The following is a 19,643-nucleotide window of genomic DNA, read 5'->3' on the forward strand; positions in this document are numbered from 1 at the left end:
ACCCATGACCCAAACTGTATAAGAGTGGGTTAGTTTGGGTTGGACCAAATCATAATTGAAACCCAACCCAATTTAATTGGGTTGCATTGGGTCGGGCTGTGTCATCGGGTAATTGGATCCAATGAACAACCCTAGTCAACATTGCCAGAACGAATAATAAAAGTTAAACAATGAAATATTAAAGAAATACAGTTATTTTTTCTGTGCATAAAAATGGCAATTATTTCTGGTAAATCCTGTCCCTTCCCCCTAAAAACCCCGTTTTTCTTAACAGACTTTTCTCTATATTATCCCACGAGATTTGCAATATTTGCCAATTTGATACACAGGAAATGGAAATATAAAAGAAATACCCAAAAAAAAATTCTTGTGTATCAAAGTTGCAAATTGTTTACGGTAAATGTTGTCCACCTCCCAACCCCCCACCCCCTGCCTAAGCCATCTTTCCAAATAGAGTATTTTCTCTATTAAAACAAAAATATGTGCAGAACGAACAACCAGTTCTAAATGAATCAAACACGGACAAAATTCAAAGCACATACCAATGGTAGTTCCCCCTCCCCTTCATCTGCAATTACATGACCAATAATAAGCAACAATGAATAAAGTTCTTCCAATGTTTCAGTCAAGTCGATGATGCCCCTGCCCTACAAATTAAGTAAATAACTTGAGCTATGGAAATCATTCACATAACTTACAAAAATATTTATTATTTAGGGGACAAAACAAAATCACAAGTATTCAACAAATATATAAAAATACACATACTGAAGCCAGTGTCTGTATTATGAAGTTTTCTCTTATAAAACTTTAGCTTTTCCATATTTCAATTTGTTTTATTTTAACGCAACATTTCTACACTATCACTAAGAATTATGAAGCATTTGTTCAAAGGAGAAACTATTTTATTATATATATTGAGATATCCAATTCGTATTTATTGATATAAAAAGTTTTTTATTTTTTAAAATATAACCAAAATGAACAATCAAACTCATAAAAAACTTATTGTCATTTTAACCAGTTTCCAACTTGATTGCAACAAAAACTGTAGTCAAGTTTAGAAGACATTTGCTTCACAATTTTCCATAATTTGATTGCAACTAATCCCACCATCTTTTTATACACCTAAACTCTGATTTTGCCACTTATAGTTGGTGTGAGATAATGAACACCCACAAGGTATTTACAAAACATTATTCTTGTGTTTAGATAACCCTAGATCCATGTGATTACATGGGTGGTGATATAAATGACAAAATGCTAAATTAACGGTGGTTTTGATGTTAAAAGTTGCATTGTATCTTAATGGGTGTAAACCAACAGTGAACCTTTTCCTTGTGAGGGCATCCAAGAAAGGTTGATTTATCAATTAGGCAGCAACATGTGAACAGAATCTAACATTCTAATAGCAACAATCTAGGGGCAATGAACACTGCTATTGTAAGTAAATTGCTTGCTTATAATAGTTACTAGAGCACTAGACCATATCTTCCCCATAATGCTTAGAATGTAGCGGGTTACTGCAGATGTTATATGATTTTTGTTTACTGCAACAGAGTAGGGGTGAAAATAAACGTAAAGATATTCAAAGCAGTTCCAGGTTTATTGCTATGGGCATTGGGCTTTTAATAAAAATGAAATAAACTAATAGTTCTGCGCAGAGAGCTTGTTAGTGTATATATTGTAGTCAACTTGTATAAATAGTCAAACGTGTACAGCTATAGGTTTCTTTCATTGTATGTGTTCTTTTTCATTTTACAGCTGTTAGTTTATAACAGCATGAAACAATCTATGTCTATAAATACCTCTTGTACATAATATTCAAGTGTGAAATCAATTAATAAAAAATATTCTGTTCTTGTTCAGTTTTTCCCTCTCTTTTATTTGTTTCAAATTCTCCAAGAGAGCTCCTTAATTACTTTCCTGGATTTCTTATCTGATGATAGAGTACATAGGATCTGTTTGGACAAACTTCTCTATAAGCAATTCTGGGATAGAATGATTTTCTGCATAATCTAAAAGTAGTTTATGAAAAAGTTAAAAATTAGAATTCAGAGAAACTATATGAAAGAACTTCTACAATATTAGTTAATGCATAAGCTTATTTTAACTTATAAAAAAACCAATTTCACTTTTTCTTCTTATTTTTCTCCCCAAAATGTTATGGAGAAGTTAATTGCAACAGCAGTGTGGCACCTCCCAACATACACGTTTTCCTTTACATGTTAGTGTTCATTATATTTTAGAATATTTTAAATCAATTAATATTCTAGTAGAATCTATACTCAGTTATATAGCTGATATACATAACAAGAATACTGAATTTTATTTTCCTGGAGATTTTCTCCCAACTCCTTTCTCTCTAAAGAACATTTCTTTATAGAATCTCTTCCTTAGACTATCAAACACATCCATTATTTTTACATTGCTTTATCCACCTCCTGTAAAAGGGTGTAACGAACATTCTTCTAAATGAAACAAAAAAGAAATCCTGTCTCGGCTCTCCAGCCCCGTGGCTTACATCTAAATTCTTGGATTCTGAACAATTGTTCATTTTATTCTTTATGTTGTTAATAACAAATATCAACTTTTTGCAGTATCAACAATAACTGATATCAATCTTTGCAGTCAAAACAATTAATAATATTCAGAAACAGGGGATGGGGTAGAAAATAAACTAATAGCCAACAGATCTAAAATACTCATGAAAAAAAGTTCATCCCCATAAAAAAGATAGAGAGAAATCTAAACCCATTCTCTAAAACAATCTTTACCATCAGACCATTCTACTGAGATTTTCAAAATTGTGTGATATCCGATAAATAGAGGGTGACCCACATCATTTTGAGAGTCCCAAAAATTTGTAATCTATAACCATACATAAAGAAGGCTATTTTTTTTAAAACTACCTTTTTTGTGACTCAATTTTTTACCATTTTGACCCTTATAAATATAACATTTTATTAATTTATAAAAGACTACCCACTATAAGTAATACTTATCATAAAGAAAAGCTACATCTAATCTTATTATACAATTATAAAAAAAAATTAATAAAACAACTTTTTTTTACACACTTTTATAATTGTAATATAAATTTAATAATCACTTTTTATTTTAATAATTACTTTTTTAGTTATATATTTTGTTATTATTGTGAGAAAAAGTGAATACATGTGTTTCCACTAGTCAATAAAGTGCATCTTGATACCATTCCACAAATATAAAACCAACCTGATTAAGGCGTGCCACCCGCTCGGAAAATACTCTTAGGAGCAAAGGAATAGTAACATCAATAGAAGCTCTTGCAATAAGCGCATAGCAGCTTAACCTTTCATCCATGGCTGCAAAAACATTACAATTTAAAAACAAAAAGGAAATTCGTCAAGCCCAATTATGATATCGGATTGATTTCTGGTGATGAAAAATCATAATACTTTGTTATTGTAGAGGATATTTTCAAACAAGAACTGGATGTGTTCTTGAAGGAAACCATCGGCCTTAAACAAAATCAATGAAATTGAACCGTGGAAAACTATTGCAGCCCCTTTTAAGTTAATAGTTCAAATAAATCTAAAAAAGACTTTGTTCCACTTAATTCTAACTAATACTAATATGCTATAAAAAATAATACAATGACTTGAAAGGATCGATCTCAAAACATGTCACAAAAGAATGGTAGTCCTCTAGTACCACGTTGAGAAGAGAGAAACCAAGAAGGAATACAACGAAATTTGTGTGTTGGGTACACACAAGTATTATTATTTATAGTGAACAAGAGATACAATAATAAGGAACAAAATTAATATCTAATAGGGAAAATATTTGATAAGATAGTTCCCTAAGAAATACATCATATCTCCTTATTTAATGTAATCAAATCATATCTCTAACATAATCAACTCATATATCTAGCACAAACTATATTTCATTTCCAATTGCAATATTGTATTTTAGTTGTTAAGTAATTTGTGTAATATTGATGCCCCCCACACTAGGTCCCTATCCATTCCATTTCAAATATTAGTTTCAATCTGTTAATAATAAAAAAGTGATTTAATTATCAAGGAAGAGGCTACCACTAAAGGCATTTTACAATTTATGCGTTGTCATTGCCCAAGAGTGAATTATAATTTTTAGCTTGAGTGGCCATTATGTCCTAAAAATATGGTGGCACTTCAAACTCATGGCCTTTTACTTAAAATACTCTTTAACTTATTTCAAACCCACCAAATACCAATGTATGGCATGTTCTCCCAAACGCCCTTGCCTCCAACTACCTTGGTCCAATTCTAACTTGTCTTCAATTCCCAGCTTTGGATTGTACTTCATGTTTCCGCATCTCAAAGGCCGTCGCAGGTCTTACTTTCCTTTATCGCCTGGACTTGGGATTCATTTCTTAAGTTTTAGAAGCCACATGTCTGTCTGCCTTCCACCATTACTAAGCTTCCTTCTTGTTGAGTATTTCAATTTGTTATCGGCCTCTTTTTCTTATTTGGGCTACAAGTCTTCCTTAGATTTATAGGCTTTGGTACTATATTAGAATTATGAGAGTGCCCTTGTCCGTAAGTGAGAGTTAGTAAACTTTCAACTTGAGTGACTTGGATGTACAAGTGTCTTATCACTTTGGATCATTACCCTATTACATATTATTTAACTTCGTTCTATCCTGCTAATGTGGCATTTGTATTTCAACAAGGCATCAATGACCATGCAATTTTACCACATTTTGAGTTTACATTTTCAAGGCAACAACTTCCCATTTGCAGCACTAAATGGAGTTTTCAACCAATCACTGATATTATAAAACAGGATTCTGTCTGTCTCATGTCAACATCTGTTTTGTATGCAGTCTGTGTTCTATGTTCAGTAGTATAACAGCTTAAAGAATCCAGCAACAGAAAAGACAAATATCAACAAGAACATAAATTACAACATAATAATAACATGTGCAATGTTTTATAATCTTGGTTTCATACCTGATACAGAAGCATGAAGATAGTCTGAATCGCCCTCATCATTAAATGCTGTTGCAGAAGCCACTAAATAAAAAAGGAAAGTCACATTATCATAAGATAGTAAATGCAGAAAAAGAAAGTAATACAATTGTATGAAGAAAAGGACAACATTGTAGAAATTTTCATAGAGGTTTTACATCGTAGCTCGCACTCTACAATGAAACTGAAGAGATTAGCAGCAGCTGTTATCCCATCAGGTGGAAGCAAAGCATTCACATTGATTGTGTTTATTGGCTGGAAAGAGAAATAAATATAGTTCAGTGTAATCACTAGAACTAGCATATGATTAATGGGCCTTGGGGGGGCTAGCCTGGCTGGGATGTCAAGGTTACATAATGTCACCTACAACTACGTGAATTTTATGAAAAAAATAAATAATGCCAGAACTAAACAAGTTTCCATACTTCTATTTTCATTGAAAAAATGTTATTAAAATTAGATGAAACAAGGAAAATGTTGCAAACAAGTCATTCAAATGAATACCGTTAGAATGGCAGTCCAAGTATCCAATAAAACATCACGTGCTTCCCAGCTCCAAGTCTCCTCTTCTGTGTTACTAGTCATGAGGACTTTAATAACTTCAGACATCAACATTGACAAAAAGGTAAGAGTACCCATAGGCCTAAAGTATCAAAACAAAATGTTTACCCTTGTCAGTTTATTTCAACTGTCATTATGATCAACACCGAGAAAGACCTACACTATCAAATTATGCTAACTATGACCTCATAGATTTTAGCAAACCGTCAAAATCATGGGGAGTTGTTACATTTGCAATGGCCAATAATGCTCGACAGCCATCAAGCATCTCACTGAATGAAACCAACATCAAGTTCAGGGTTAATACATATTGTAAAAACTGATCGGATGGGTATGTGTAGGTAGGTAACTGAATTTGAACGTGCATTATGCAGATGAATATTCTCCAAACCTGTCACTTTTCCCATTTTCAATAGCTTTTGAAACAGCATCAGGAGGATCTACCCACTCTATTATCCCAGATAGGAGCTGCAGCAGATGTTGCTCGTGCATTTTTCTATCATCTAAATCACGGAACAAATAATGTCAAAGAAATTCAAATAAAGGATTTCCAAAACTTATATATTTTAGGGGACAGGGGTTGTAATGGTTACACAGGTAAACATGTCCCTGAGGTTTAAGACTGATCAGGATCCTTTCATCAATAACTAGTAATCCAGTAAAATCCAGCAGCACAACTGTGCGAGTAGCAGTTTGAAATTTTTTATATTGAAGCAAGAACTGCAAAGGTTGTAATGAAGAGTTTAAAAATTTTAAAGCAACATGGGCTTCAAAAATCATTATCACTATAGTCTCATTCCATGCTTCTCAGAAGACATCTCTGTCAAATCCCTCCTAATAAAGGTAGAATACTTATCAACTTGAAGATTGTAATTAATAAAATGAAAATGCAATACGCAAAAGGGAAGACAAGTAATACTTATACCAGAAAGAAATACAGGTCCTGTTAAAGAACAAAATTGTACAACTAGCTTTCGAGCAGAGACTGCAACAGGGCAGTCCATCCAGTATCCTTCGCGTGAAAATTTCAGCCTCAATGCTGCATATAAACTCAAAAGCCATCCAACATGACCACTTAAAACTAACACGTCTCGCCATTCAGAACCAGGCTGCATATTAGCATGAAAAACATAATGAAGGCCAATTGAAGGGAGATTACAGTCTAAATTTCTAGTTATGACCTAATCATGATGTTTCTTGCTTAATGTGCAATGGTGACCAATATGTAGTGTGTTACGTTTAGTTCTATCAAATTCATGTGCATTGTTAAGTAAGCAAACCAACTCATTACCTGCACTACGTGATATTCAGACTTTTTAAGAGAATCTCCATCCTGTCTAACTCCAGCAGAGAAGACATTTACATTTAGTTTTGTGTCACTGGTATTGCTACGAAAATCCCAATTCAGGATTTGAAGCATGAGATCCAGTGCAGCAGTGCAAACTTTAACCTCGGGTACAGCAGAGTCAGATTCAATAATCCGGTTTGTGACACTTAAAGCCGCTTCTTGTGCCCAAAGGTAGAATGTCTATAATATAAAAGAGGGGATAACAATTCAGGAAGCTATGCTAATTCTAATGAAAATCAATTAACTTGGAAAAAAAAAACTGAAAATACATATTAAAAATCAGAAAGACCTTCAGGTACTCCCGTTCAAGTGACCTCCTACACTGCTCATGAAATTCCCTTGGAAGGCCCATAGCACTTGAAGTAGATGGAGAAAATTCTGATAGCTATAGATATTGAATGAAATAAAAAAACTAAAACAACACGTTTAAAGCCAAAGCAATAAGAAGAAATGGGTAAAATTTCTTAATCGTAAAAAATCTAATACCAATGATTCAAGGAATTTTATTCCAGCAAACTGCATGTCTATGCCATGAGCACCTACAATGGCCTTGTTCACCTGCAATATATAAAACTGTCAGGCTTGCATGAAACACGGATGTTTGAGAGTAAACTAAAAATCCTCAATGGTATGGCCTCTTAAAGTTAAGTGAATAGAATAAACAGAAGATGAGGCAAATAATAGATTAGCAATTGCAATGGTTAGTCATCTGAAACATCTTAAAATGTAAAGATGTTAAAATCTAGGAAAGAGAAAAACAGTGAATAGAAACCGTGTGTTTCTAAGACTGCACGGATGCTTTTTTTATACTGAGAAAAAAAAAATCAATACAAGAAATAGGGGAGATTTTATATCGTCTAATAGCAAAGATATAATACGAAAGTAAATAAATATTTTCTGAATAATATATATTCCTAATTATTTAGGATCAGAAAGACCTTATTCCTATAATTATAATAATATTTCTGATTATAAGATCAGCTCCTTATTTCTACACAATCCCATAATGAGCAACCCAACAAAAAGTTTCTGTCCAACTAAAGAAAACTAAATTACCACTCAAATTTACTTTAGTAGTTCAGTCATCAGTGTAATCAATTCAGAGAAATTTGAACAGCCCACTGATAATTTACGCATATAATTAGAATTGTGACAAAATTACTCATTTTGAGACCAGAAATATGAGCGGAATTAAGAAAAAGTAGCAGACAGGCAAAAAGTGTAATATTGAGACCAAAAAAACTGAAAGCAATTATAAACAGAAACAAAATATGTCAGCACCTGATAAAAGAAAACCACCTTCTCTCCAGCCATAAACTCAAGCCTACAAGAAAACATTTACCAAACGAACTGTAAGACAAATGAAACCATAACCACAAAACCTTAACTATACTGATCTACAAGAATATAATAATCTTTTTCTTCTACAGAAAATACACAACTTGCTATAATATACTTGAGACTGAGACTTTAAAATATATGAGTAGTGGACAACAGTACCACTCTCCTCCTCTTCTATTTATAATGAAGCAAGTACATATGAAAAGACTACTCTAAGATACTAGGTATGATTACATGCAGCAGTAGATATGGCAGTAGATAGTTTCCCACACTCAACATCCTATACATAGATAGTTTCCCACACTCAACACCCTATACATAGGGTTAATGATACAATAAGTAATAATTCTAACACTCCCCCTCAAGCTGGAGCATACAAATTGTATGAACCAAGCTTGGAGCAAATGAACTCAATCCGAGGTCCCCTTAATGATTTGGTCAACACATCTGCAAGTTGGTCATTTGACCCAACGAACTCAGTACAAATTTCCTTGGTCATCAATTTTTCTCGAACAAAGAGGCAGTCAATTTCTATGTGTTTAGTTCTCTCATGAAACACTGGATTTGATGCAATGTGGAGAGCAGCCTGGTTGTCACAGTACATCTTCATGGTCTGAATTTCACATAAGTTAAGCTCTCGAAGAAATTGTTTTACCCATATGAGTTCACACGTGAGAGACGCCATTGTCCGATATTCAGCTTCAGCGGTGGATCGAGCCACTACATTTTGCTTCTTACTTTTCCAAGAGATAACATTTCCTCCAAGGAGGACACAATATCCCGTAGTAGAGCGTCTGTCAATAGGAGAGCCTGCCCAATCAGCATCACAGTACCCAGAGATTTGAACATTTCCTTTATCTTCATATAGCAAACCTTGTCCTGGAGCCTTCTTGAGGTACCTTAAAATACGGATGATGGCATTCCAATGTCCAAGACATGGAGTCTGCATAAACTGGATAACAATTCAACCTGCGAAAGATAGATCAGGCCTCATAATAGTGAGATAAATTAACTTTCCAACGAGCCTCCTATATCTCTTTGGATCGGAGAATAATTCGCCTTCTTCCGTTGTTAACTTCTGATTTGGGTCCATAGGACTCTCTACTGGTCTGCAGTCAATCATACCTGTTTCTTGTAATATATCAAGAGCATATTTCCTTTGAGAGATTACAACTCCATCTTTTGACTGAGCTACTTCAATGCCCAAGAAGTATTTGAGGCTTCCGAGATCCTTGGTTTGAAAATGTTTACACAAGTGCTCCTTCAGTTGAGATATTCCAGTAGTATCATTTCCTGTAATAACAATATCATCAACATATACTATCAGGTAGACACATTTCCCAGGAGAGGTATGTTTGTAAAAGACTGAGTGATCTGCCTTACTGCGTCTTAACCCAAATTTCTGAACAATGGAGCTGAATTTTCCAAACCAAGCTCGTAGTGATTTTTTGAGGCCATATAAAGATCGATGCAATTTGCATACCATAACAGACTCCCCCTGAGCAACAAACCCAGGAGGTTGCTCCATGTAAACTTCCTCCTCAAGATCACCATGAAGGAAGGCATTTTTGATATCCAATTGAAGAAGCGGCCAGTGACGAATTGCTGCCATTGCAAAGAAGAGGCGAATAGTAGTCATCTTGGCCACGGGAGAGAAGGTGTCACAATAGTCAAGGCCATAAACCTGAGTGTACCCTTTTGCAACCAATCAGGCTTTGAGTCGATCAACCTGACCATCGGGGCCAACTTTAATTGCATACACCCATCGACAACCAACAGCCTTCTTACCCGAAGGGAGGGGCATGAGCTCCCAAGTATGATTGCTTTCAAGAGCCTGCATCTCTGCAATCATGGCTTGTCGCCATCCAGGATGATCAATTGCCACATTTTTGGGTATAACAACAGAAGACACTGAGGATAAAAGTGAACAATAGGAAGGCGATAATCGGTGATAGCTAAGAAAATTATAAATGGGATGTGGATTTCGAGAGGAACGAGTACCTTTTCTGAGAGCAATGGGCCAACCTGAATCACCTTCAACAGGAGTCGTGGGATCAAGAGACGAGGGAGAAGAATCTGAAGTAGGGGATTCACCATGTTCTTGAACAACTGGACTATTCGTCGGCGTCCTGTGTTGGAGAGAATCAATAGGTGGAGATGATGGCTCAGGAGGACTTTGGTCGAGACTTGGAGTGACAGGGACATTGGAACTATTGTACTCAACCACGGGAATAGGAAGGACCTGCTGTATGACATGGACATCTTGAACAGAGGGAGAGAAGTAAGGGGTCTGTTCAAAAAATGTAACATTGGCAGACATGTAATATTTCTTGGTTTCAGGAGAGTAACATCGATACCCTTTTTGAAGTCGTGAATAGCCCAAGAAAACACATTTGAGAGAGCGAGCAGAAAGCTTGTCTAACCCGGGAGACATGTCATGAACAAAACATACACAACCAAAAACTTTAGGAGAAGTGTGAAAAAGAGGATTTTCTGGGAACAGAATGGAGAAAGGGACCTTATGATTAAGAGAGGAAGATGGCGTCCGATTAATAAGAAATCCTGCAGTTAAGATGACATCTCCCCAGTGATGGACAGGAACGTTGGCACTAAGCAAAAGGGTACGAGCAGTTTCAACTAAGTGTCTATTTTTTCTTTCGGCTATACCATTTTGTTGTGGCGTATGAGGACAAGTAGACTGGTGCAGGATACCATGGGAACTCAAAACATTAGAAAGAGCAGACGAAAAATACTCTTTGGCATTGTCACTTCTTAAGATTTTAATTACTTGACCAAATTGATTCTTGATTTCATTCAAAAAGGATGTGAAGAGGGATAATAATTCAGAACGATCATTCATAAGATAGACCCAAGTACATCTCGAATATTCATCAATGAAAGTAACAAAATACCTAAAGCCAAAAGATGAGACACGACTAGGTTCCCAGATATCGGAATGGATGACAGAAAAACTAGAAGTACACTTTGATTGAGACCTTTTAGGAAAGGTAGATCTAACATGTTTTCCTAGTTGACATGACTCACATTCTAAAGTCTGGAGACGACTAAGATCAGGAAACATTTTCTTTAACTTGGACAGGTGAGGGTGACCAAGCCGATCATGTAACATTTTAGGATTGGGAGCTGCAACACATGACACACGTGGACGAGATCCAAAATGGTATAATCCGCCCGCTTCATATCCTTCTCAAATCTGTCTCCCCGAGCCACGCTCCTGTATAACAAAAGATTTGTTATCGAAGGTTACAGAGCAATTCAATGTTTTGGTTAACTGACTTAAGGAAATTAAATTGAAAGGACAATTAGGGACAAAAAGGACAGATTTTAAATTTAAGGACGGAGATAAGATGGCTTGACCGACTCCCTTTGAGGATGTTTCAGAACCATTCGCGAGGGTTATAAAATGAGATTTTTCTTGAAATGAAATGGTTAAGAACAAGGAGGTATTACCAGAAATGTGATCAGAAGCACCAGAGTCAATTACCCATGAATTGTGACCTTCCATGGATTGAGAGATGCAAACAGTTGATGTACTTGGAGCTTGAGATGATTGTGCCAAGCTGTTGGATTTGAGGCGTAGGTACTCTTGATACTCGTCCTCAGTGAACTTGGAGTCAGTAGTCTCTGCCTGGGAGACATTGGTTGTTTTGGCAAGAAATCCATGTAAAGTGTAGCAGTTTTCTTGGGTATGACCCATTCTTTTACAATACGTACACTGAGGACGCCCACGACCTCCACGTCCACCTCCTCTAGTTCCACGACCTCCTCTTCCTCGGGTGGCGACCATGACAGATGGTTCCATTACAGCAAGAGTTTCTGGAGTTTGAAGAGTTGGAACACGTATCATGCGGGAGATCAAAGTTTCCATGGAAGGAACCTCATGAGAGGTCAAAAGCTAATCTCGGATATGATTAAAGTCTGGGTGTATAGCGCGGAGGATCATTACCATATAGTACTTGTCAAGCTTTTTCTTCATTTCATCTAGAGAGTCGACTTCCAAGAACATTCGAAGTTCTTCCACAGCAGCTTGAGCGTCATTCATGAATGAAATCATATCATGGTTAGTCATTTCAATAGATGCCAACTTGTTCGCCGAATCATAGAGGCGTTGAATATCATTTGCATAGATATTTTGAGTTCGCTTCCAAAACAAGTGGCAAGTTTTTAAGGCCCGTAGGGACATCAAAAGTCGTGGTTCCACCGACTGCCACGATCGAGCACATAGTTGGAAATCTGCTTGTTTCCACTGTTCAGCTTTTTCAGAAGGTACGTGGCTGCCATCTTTCTCAAGGTGTTCGTGGTGTCCTTGACCGAGAAACCACATCTCGACGGCAGCGGACCAAGATAAGTAATTTTGGCCATTTAGTTTCTCGGACGTAATGCAGGGGCTTCCGGAGAATGAAATAGCACTCCCAGTACCTCCAGTGGCCATGATATGATCAAGAGAATAAACAAAAACAGAGAGGATCTCGGAAAACAGTGAAACAGTGACGATTTTCGAATTTGAAAGTGACGATTTCCACAAGAGGTGCTACTGGACTTCACAGGAACAGAGGTTTGATGGTCAAAACGGGTAGAGGAGGCTCCAGCGACGGCGACGGAGGTGGCGCGACGACGAACCGACGACTGGAAGGCGGCGCGTGGGCGGCACGCGCCTGACAGCAGCGAACAAAGATGACGCGCGTGGAGGCGCGTGGCGACGGCGCTGCCTGCGACACCGGCGGGGTTGGCTGTCGCGCGGAGAGGTGGTTCAGATCCGGTGGTTTCCGGACGGAACTGCGTCGGTGGACGGCGGCGGACGACGGCGAACGGCGGCGGACGACGGCGAACGGCGGCGTAGGACTGCAGACAGTGGCAGATAGTGTTGAAATGTTGTTTAGCAGTGTTGGGTAGTTCAGAAACGAGGTTAAACGAACTTGCACAGCCGCGGACAGCGGCGGTGACTAACGGCGATCAACCGAGGACAGCAGTGACGGACCAGATGAGACAGAAACCAGAGCGGGATCGACCCGCTCTGATACCAACTTGAGACTGAGACTTTAAAATATATGAGTAGTGGACAACAGTACCACTCTCCTCTTCTATTTATAATGAAGCAAGTACATATGAAAAGACTACTCTAAGATACTAGGCATGATTACATGCAGCAGTAGATATGGCAGTAGATAGTTTCCCACACTCAACATCCTATACATAGATAGTTTCCCACACTCAACACCCTATACATAGATAGTTTCCCACACTCAACACCCTATACATAGGGTTAATGATATAATAGGTAATAATTCTAACAAATATAAGAACCACATAGTAGAAAAAAAACACTACAAATATATGTATAAATGAGACATGGTTGTATGCAGGTTACATATTCAGTTAATCTCCTAATAAAACTAAAATAAAAAATAGAATGCACTACTTACCAACCCCTTTTCATCAACTGACTAGCCACAGATGCGACCTTTGCTTGAACATAACCATCAGGAGAACTAGCATGTTGCATGATATAGCACAGACAAAAACTGCAAGTAACAGATATTGAAAGAGGAATCGGACATCAGAGTAAGAGAATAAAACTTATGTTTTTTGTAAAACTGAGTGGCATTTGTCACATTAGCAAAGTGGTTATTTCTGCTACATACACATCAGCAAAGTAGTTATTTCTGTTGAGCTTAGTCCGACATTAGCTTCATGCTTGTATTATATAAATTGCATCTCTCACTTTAAGAAATCAGAAAAGAAATAACTGAGTAATTATTTTTCACATTTACGTTTACTTTTTTTTTTAGATCTAAGTTTTATTTTGACAATTAGTAACTAAAGATCAAATAGAAGCATCAGCATGACTATGTCTGACAGAAAGTTGTCTTGTAACTATCAAACAAGAGACATGTTATACATATTTGGCTCCCTCCCAGTTCTTGAGGCAACGATTTAGGAACAACCATACTACTTGAAGCCATAACAATATATTTGGTAACACATACATAGTTCCATGCACTACCTTTAGGTGGATCGATAAGGAAAGTCTAAAAACAAATGGCACAACAATGTTTTCCTTTTTTATGACACAGGAAAAAAGATCAAGTATCAGTATTATAAAATCCAGACAGCTATTAAAGAGGTATACATACATCAGTTATGTTTTACATCTATAGTCTTGATAGGCCCTTCATTTAAAGTGCGCTTTGTATTTCATTCAATTTTGCAGTCCATGGGCATATGCATAGTACTGAAAGTTCATGCCTTTTCCTATTTTATTTTTCTCATCACAGCTTTTCTTAACCACAAAAAAAAATTGTGCTAAACATGATGCAAGAATCTCTGCATTATCCTATTCACCAGCAAAACACACCGAAGAAGGGTGGCTGCAGTATGAAAAATCTTGCTCCAAACCCGATAAATGGGTTGGGTCTCTTTAGGAAAAATTAATGCTTAATACAAATAAAATCGGTTTGGCTTGGGCCAGTTGGGATGGGAAGAATGTGATGGGATATATTAACCCAAACCAACAAGGTTTATTTCTCACCAAATCATGGATACACAACTCAAGCCTTTTTTACCTTTGGGTTGGATTGAGAGGCTTCACAAGAGTAATGTTATCAACAGTAACAACTTTTTGGTAATGTATGGAACAACTACTATTAGGTACATCAAAAAGATGTGTTATTGTAAACCATATGAACAAGGCTACTTATGATGGAAATATCAAAAACAACACAAAAGTTAGTGGAATAGAAGGTTATAGAAAACCTTATCAAGTTTCTCTTGACATCAGCACTGAGAACAACCCATTCTCTAATAGCTGCTTCTCGGATTGCTGCAGCTGCTTGAAACCTTGCAGTTGCCACCTGGGAATTTTCTGCACAGATAAAACCATTGCAGTATTTTAGAAAACCTATAAGTTAAAAGAGAGAGAGAGAGAGAGACAGTTCCTAAGAACTTTGTTATTTCATATTCTAATCTCACAAGATATGAGATCAATTTACATAGTAACAGAGACTAGCACAAGATAAGCAACAAGATAGTCTAACAAAGTTGATGCAGCAAAAAGCAAAAACAACTTATAAAGTATCATCTAACTACAGTAACTAACTATGCTGTTGATAAAAAAGAAGAAGCTGATGTAGCAGAAGCCAAACAACATTAACTAATCATGCTCATGAGGCAGATAGTCAATTAGCTTACAAAGAAAAAGAGCAGAACTCTACTACTCCTCCACAAACTCAGGCTTGTGAGAAACTCAAAACCCTGAGTTAAGCAAGTCTTCAAAAGAGCTTGGTCAGGATATGAGCAACCGGAGCTTGGGCCAGAATGATATATATTTTAGAATTTTTTTATTATATAATACTTGCTCCTTATTTCTATAATTATAACATGTCACCTCAAGTTGAAACATGCAAGTTATACACACCCAACTTGCTACAAATATTTTCAATATTTGGTCCTCTTAGAGTTGACAAGTCTAATGGCAATATCTCCAGATTCTAGTTTTTTATGAAATGACAATTCATCTCAATATGTTTGGTAATCTCATGAAAGATAAGATCAGAAGAAATGTCTAATGCTTTCTAGTTGTCACATATAAGGTGTATTGAGGAACTTTCTTCGAATTTAAGCTCTTTAAGGTGTAGTTTAAGCCATGAGTTCACAAGTGACTAATGTCATTGTCCCATATTCAACTTTTGCACTTCATCGTACCACAACATTTTGTTTCTACTATCCAATCAAAGTCACATACCCAATAATTTCAGTATTTCCCTTATCTTCTTAAATGAAACCTTTCCCAAGAGCATTCTCAATATAGTTTATGATCCATATGATGGCATCCCAATGGTAACGAAAAGGAGAATTTAAAAAATTGAATTACTATGTTCACTGTAAAGGTAATGTTAGAATAGGTTAACTTATCTTTTTGTTTATCTCTAGAAAGCTAAAAAGATGTTTTTATTTGTCACCTAGGTGTAGTCTTTTCATATCTTCGTATCTTTGATGTAAGGACTCTTATATATAAATGCATAAATAGGCTGAGAGATGTATTAATTTCTTAAACATCCGTTATCATACGTCCACTCTCATATATTTGAATGACCAATATCATTTGCATTACACAAGGCAGATATTTTGTTTGTCACACAACATGAAACTCACCAAGAATGAATTGGCAAGTCTTATATGGCTGAGAAGACTGGCCTAATGACAAAATAAGTGCCTCTGAAGCTCCTGGATTGATATGCATCTGAAAATAAATGCATAACAAGTATAAGAACATGACTACATATGTATATCTATTTGCATGTCTATATGTTCATATACATACATATGTATATACATATATACATACATATATCTCTACATAAATATACATATACATATATATATATATATATATATATATATATATATATATTTTAACGGTGAAAGGGAGAGGTTTTATATGCGAGTAAAGGTAGTTCTCCTAGACATGATGAATGGGTAATCGACAAGAACCAAAAAGATTAGAAAAGAGGCCAGGAGTTAAAACAACATTTTATTATGCAATACAAAGAGTAGAAAATGCAGAAAATACGATACTGTGTGTTGCACACTTATTTCTTGTCAAATAGTTTCTACTGACAAATGAAGAAGATTTCAGAAGCAGTAATACACTTGCCATGTTCATCAGTTTAACATCTGCCTTGTTTCGGAAAAAATGTTTAGAAATAAATTCTAAAGAAAAAGGCAAATATACTACCATATTAGTGTATATAACATAATAATTGATTCTTTTGTGAATGAATGTGATCGCGCTATTTTTTTTTTTTTACCTTCTAAACTGGACAAAACAAATAAAACACTCATCAGAATAATCACAACCCATGGAATTCCACTCCGCCGATCTCTCATTATATACCACAAGCATGGGAGGAATAACAACAGACGTCAAAGTACATATCAGATACTCGAGCTAGTTCTATAATCAGAACCAAGGTGAACACCTAAACGTGAAACGGATGTTTTCATAATTTAGTATTTAGATTCTCAATCCAATTTCACAACTAGGGAAAATGAGTTCATTATTCTTATCTCTGCATTCTCTCCTTCTCCACTTCCAAAAAAAACGAGCGGGGGATTATAGCGGGAGAGAATGATTGGAACCTGAATGGAAGCGCAAGCCTGCTCGATGGCTCGCATGGTGGACTGAAGCTCTTTCAAATCTGTAGTTGGCGTAAACCCTTGCATCTTCGCGAGAGAACGAATTGGAGAAAATGAATTGAAAATAGTTTATCAGGATTCAATTAGTTTTGATTGGCTAAATTTCGTTACATGCATTAACGGAAAGATCACCGCGGAAACACGCCTCGTTTCGTCGCCGATGATGACAAGAAGCTTGAGAAGTGGATGAATCGGAAAATGAGAAGAGGAGAGTGAAAGAGTGAGAGTGTTAGGGGTTTAGGGTAGTGAGATAAGAAAGAAGAATTTATTTGAAGCGCGGTGAGAGCAGAAGCAAAGGGTCCATTGGACTGTGATGTGTCTCAGCGGCTGGGTTGAGTCCCTCCACTTCTACTGCACCCAACCCAGTCTCCTTTCTTCTGTGTGTCCAAGTTCCGAAATACCAGAGAGTTTTTTTTTTTTTCTTGACTTTACTTTACAAAACTAAAAATAATACTTGTAATAATTAATAAAATTAAAATTTTCATTTAGTTTTAAAATAAATAAAAAAATAGCAAATTAAGAGACTAAACAAAAAAATCTAGCCGCCTTAATCCAAGAAAAAAAAAACCTACAAATACCCTAAATGAAAATTTGCTATGTAAATGCACATGATTATGTGATTAATAATAAAACTATCACATTATGTTTCAAATGTTGTAAATTTAGGTGTAAGTTGTAAATAATACAAAAACAATATAATTTCACTCGAGGAATAGTAAGGTTTGTTTGGTGCCAAAAAATTCTTTTAACTTTGTTTAAATGTTTTATTGATGTAGTGCTCCGCCTAAACATTTTAAAAGATATTCTTCGTGTTAATATTTTATTTACATCTTTCTAAGATTATTCTTAGTCTCTAATGAAGAATCTTGGTTTACAGATGTTAGTAATTTTAATAATTTAATTAGGAGTACATAAAAACATATATAACTATTACATATCAAAGTTATAGGGATCAGGGTTTCACAAATTAAGAACTTAATTTTCTTAATAAAGTTTATTTTATAGATTATAGATGAAATAATAAAATAGGAAAACCATTTATAAAAAAAATTGAGAATCCTCTTCGTCTTTTTTATGTATTTTATTAGAAAGAAAAACAACTGTGAGTTATTTATATGCAAGGGTAATTTGTTGGACAAATCACAAAAAGAAAATATTTGTTTCAAAATAAATGGATAATTTTCGAATCACTAAGTGAGATGGCATTGGATAATAATGTCTACATTTTAGGCTAAATGTTTTTCTAAACAATTATTTATTCGCTACACGTATTATGCCAAGAAAATTCTATCTATTTTCTTTTTATGTATAGTGTATAATTTGCTAAAAAAAATCTATTTCACTTAGCAATTTTGGTATAAAGAAAATTCCTTCAAAATTCTATTCCTAAAGTGACTAAGCCATAAATATTTTGATAAGCAACATTCATAGGATGTTGTGAGTGTAAAACAATGCAACACTCGCATATAGTAAGGAATAAGTATTATTTTTGTTTATGGAACATATGACAACTTTTAACTTCAATAACCTAATTAGACCACAAAGTTCACATAAACACAATGCAAACTTTTTTTTGTATTTTTATCAAACACTTGGTGTGCAACAAGAATTTAACATAATGTATTTACAAATTATCAATATTAGACTTCAATCACTTCATTCCCAAGAATTATAAATTATCTCAATTGCATATTCATGTTAAAATTAATTCACAAGAATGCTCAAATCTTATTCCTAAAGCCTTTAAGCCTGATCACTGATCAAATTTGAATCTCTTAAATCTTCAACAAGTGGAATCATGCATTAGTTTCAAGAGTTTAAGATTACTAATGAACTCAAGTTCTATTCTTATATATAAACATCCATTAGGTATTTAATTTCAAGTTTAGATTCTAAAGACATTTTCCAACACCTCAACAATCATAAATCAAGCATGAGAACAATCCACATCAAACATGAAACATGAAACTCAAATACTAACTTTAATAGAAAGGCATATATATTTAACAACATAATTATAAGAAATTACTGTTTTACATATAATCTCAACAATCATGCTTCATTGAGTTCCACCTTATTTTTCTTCACCATAATTGCTTCCTATTGACTTATTTCACACACTCGTAATAGATATTAGTAGTAAAAAAACATAAATCAACTAAATACAAAATACCACA

The 19,643-nt window shown here is 35.3% G+C and overlaps 1 protein-coding gene across 3 annotated transcripts in view; it reads right to left on the reverse strand.

Moving 5' to 3' along the window:
* Window positions 1–17,859, reverse strand: part of LOC114187484 (exportin-4) — a 28,994-nt gene extending 11,135 nt beyond the window's left edge. Inside the window, exons 1-17 of one of the 3 annotated variants that reach the window (XM_028075746.1) lie at window positions 17,599–17,854; window positions 17,410–17,493; window positions 16,423–16,510; window positions 15,025–15,133; window positions 13,695–13,793; window positions 8,191–8,233; window positions 7,396–7,467; window positions 7,199–7,294; window positions 6,853–7,089; window positions 6,487–6,670; window positions 5,953–6,064; window positions 5,747–5,833; window positions 5,505–5,643; window positions 5,159–5,255; window positions 4,983–5,045; window positions 3,238–3,347; window positions 543–647 (exon numbers count right to left, since the gene is read on the reverse strand). In XM_028075746.1, coding sequence (XP_027931547.1) covers window positions 543–647; window positions 3,238–3,347; window positions 4,983–5,045; window positions 5,159–5,255; window positions 5,505–5,643; window positions 5,747–5,833; window positions 5,953–6,064; window positions 6,487–6,670; window positions 6,853–7,089; window positions 7,199–7,294; window positions 7,396–7,467; window positions 8,191–8,233; window positions 13,695–13,793; window positions 15,025–15,133; window positions 16,423–16,510; window positions 17,410–17,493 — 1,725 coding nt within the window. In that variant the 5' untranslated portion in view covers window positions 17,599–17,854. Of the gene's footprint in view, window positions 1–542; window positions 648–3,237; window positions 3,348–4,982; window positions 5,046–5,158; window positions 5,256–5,504; window positions 5,644–5,746; window positions 5,834–5,952; window positions 6,065–6,486; window positions 6,671–6,852; window positions 7,090–7,198; window positions 7,295–7,395; window positions 7,468–8,190; window positions 8,234–13,694; window positions 13,794–15,024; window positions 15,134–16,422; window positions 16,511–17,409 lie in introns of all 3 variants that reach the window. The other 2 variants (XR_003605263.1, XR_003605264.1) reach the window with 2 other exon arrangements.
* Window positions 17,860–19,643: the final 1,784 nt, after the last annotated feature.

This window comes from Vigna unguiculata, chromosome 6, assembly GCF_004118075.2.
Source record: "Vigna unguiculata cultivar IT97K-499-35 chromosome 6, ASM411807v1, whole genome shotgun sequence".
In the NCBI taxonomy this organism is placed as follows: Eukaryota; Viridiplantae; Streptophyta; class Magnoliopsida; order Fabales; family Fabaceae; genus Vigna; species Vigna unguiculata.